General features: G+C 58.7%; 1 protein-coding gene across 1 annotated transcript in view; it reads right to left on the bottom strand.

The window, feature by feature from the left end:
- The window catches only part of RPLP0 (ribosomal protein, large, P0), a gene marked incomplete at its 5' end in the record, with an annotated part of 2,603 nt that overhangs the window by 268 nt on the left and 1,362 nt on the right, over positions 1–973 (bottom strand). Inside the window, 3 exons of the mRNA XM_010135279.1 lie at positions 1–43; positions 397–537; positions 847–973. The exon at positions 1–43 is cut by the window's left edge and continues 9 nt beyond it; the exon at positions 847–973 is cut by the window's right edge and continues 3 nt beyond it. Coding sequence (XP_010133581.1) covers positions 1–43; positions 397–537; positions 847–973 — 311 coding nt within the window. The remainder of the gene's footprint in view (positions 44–396; positions 538–846) is intronic.

The raw sequence follows: 973 nt of genomic DNA on the forward strand, positions 1-973 counted from the left end.
CGGCCGCCACAAAGGCAGAGGGGTCTGCCAGGAAGGCCTTCACCTGCAAACAGGGAAATACGGGACGAGTCAGCTCAAAGGAGACAAACCTTCTGAGGGACAGACCGTGGCGCTCACACAGGCAGCGCCTGCCGCTAGCCAGAAGGCAGATGCACAGAAAACAGAGACATGGCACTACGCTCGAGGGCAACGGCCTCGTGAAGGAACAGCAGGTATCCGGCCTTCTCCTGCCCTTCACAGACCACATATGGAAGTAAGTGCCCCTCCTGGGGACGGGCCCTTCGCACACAGGCGGGCCCCAGCCCTTCTGAACCAGGTGAAACACAAGGTGCCTCTGTGACAGCGCCCGGCTGCTTTTCTAACACCCCCCTCTGCAGCACCGCACCAAGCCGTTACCTTTTCAGCCAGCGGGAAGGTGTAGTCGGTCTCCACCGCCACGGCCAGGACTCGCTTGTACCCATTGATGATGGAGTGGGGCACAGAAGCAATGGTCGGGTACCCGATTTGCAGACAGACGCTGGCAACGTTACGCACACCCTGCGAGGAGAGACACTTGTGTTTCTTTGCGCGCTCTGGACCAGCATTTCTGGACTAGAAACCACGGCAGATGCCAGCACGCTTCAACACTGCCAGCGTTAACGAGGGGCAGCGTGCGACGCACCAGGTAACGCGGCTCCAGTGAGTCACGCAAGGATTTCAGTGGCCTCAAATGCTTCCTGAAGCAGCTCCAGATGGAAAAACAGGCAGGGCTCGAGGGACCCCGTGAAAATACCGGAGATGACACCTCATTCTGGGGCAGTGCTGGCAGTGAGGCGGAACACAAGGGATGTGGGCTGTGGCACTCACCTCCAGGAAGCGCTTGTGCAAGGTCTCCTCGGTGATGTCCAGCACCTCAGGATTGTAAATGCTGCCATTGTCAAAGACCTGCTGGATCACCAGCCCGAAGGAGAAGGGGGAGATGTTCAGCATGTTC

The sequence above is a fragment of the Buceros rhinoceros genome, unplaced genomic scaffold (genome assembly GCF_000710305.1).
Source record: "Buceros rhinoceros silvestris isolate BGI_N320 unplaced genomic scaffold, ASM71030v1 scaffold41534, whole genome shotgun sequence".
NCBI lineage: Eukaryota > Metazoa > Chordata > Aves > Bucerotiformes > Bucerotidae > Buceros > Buceros rhinoceros.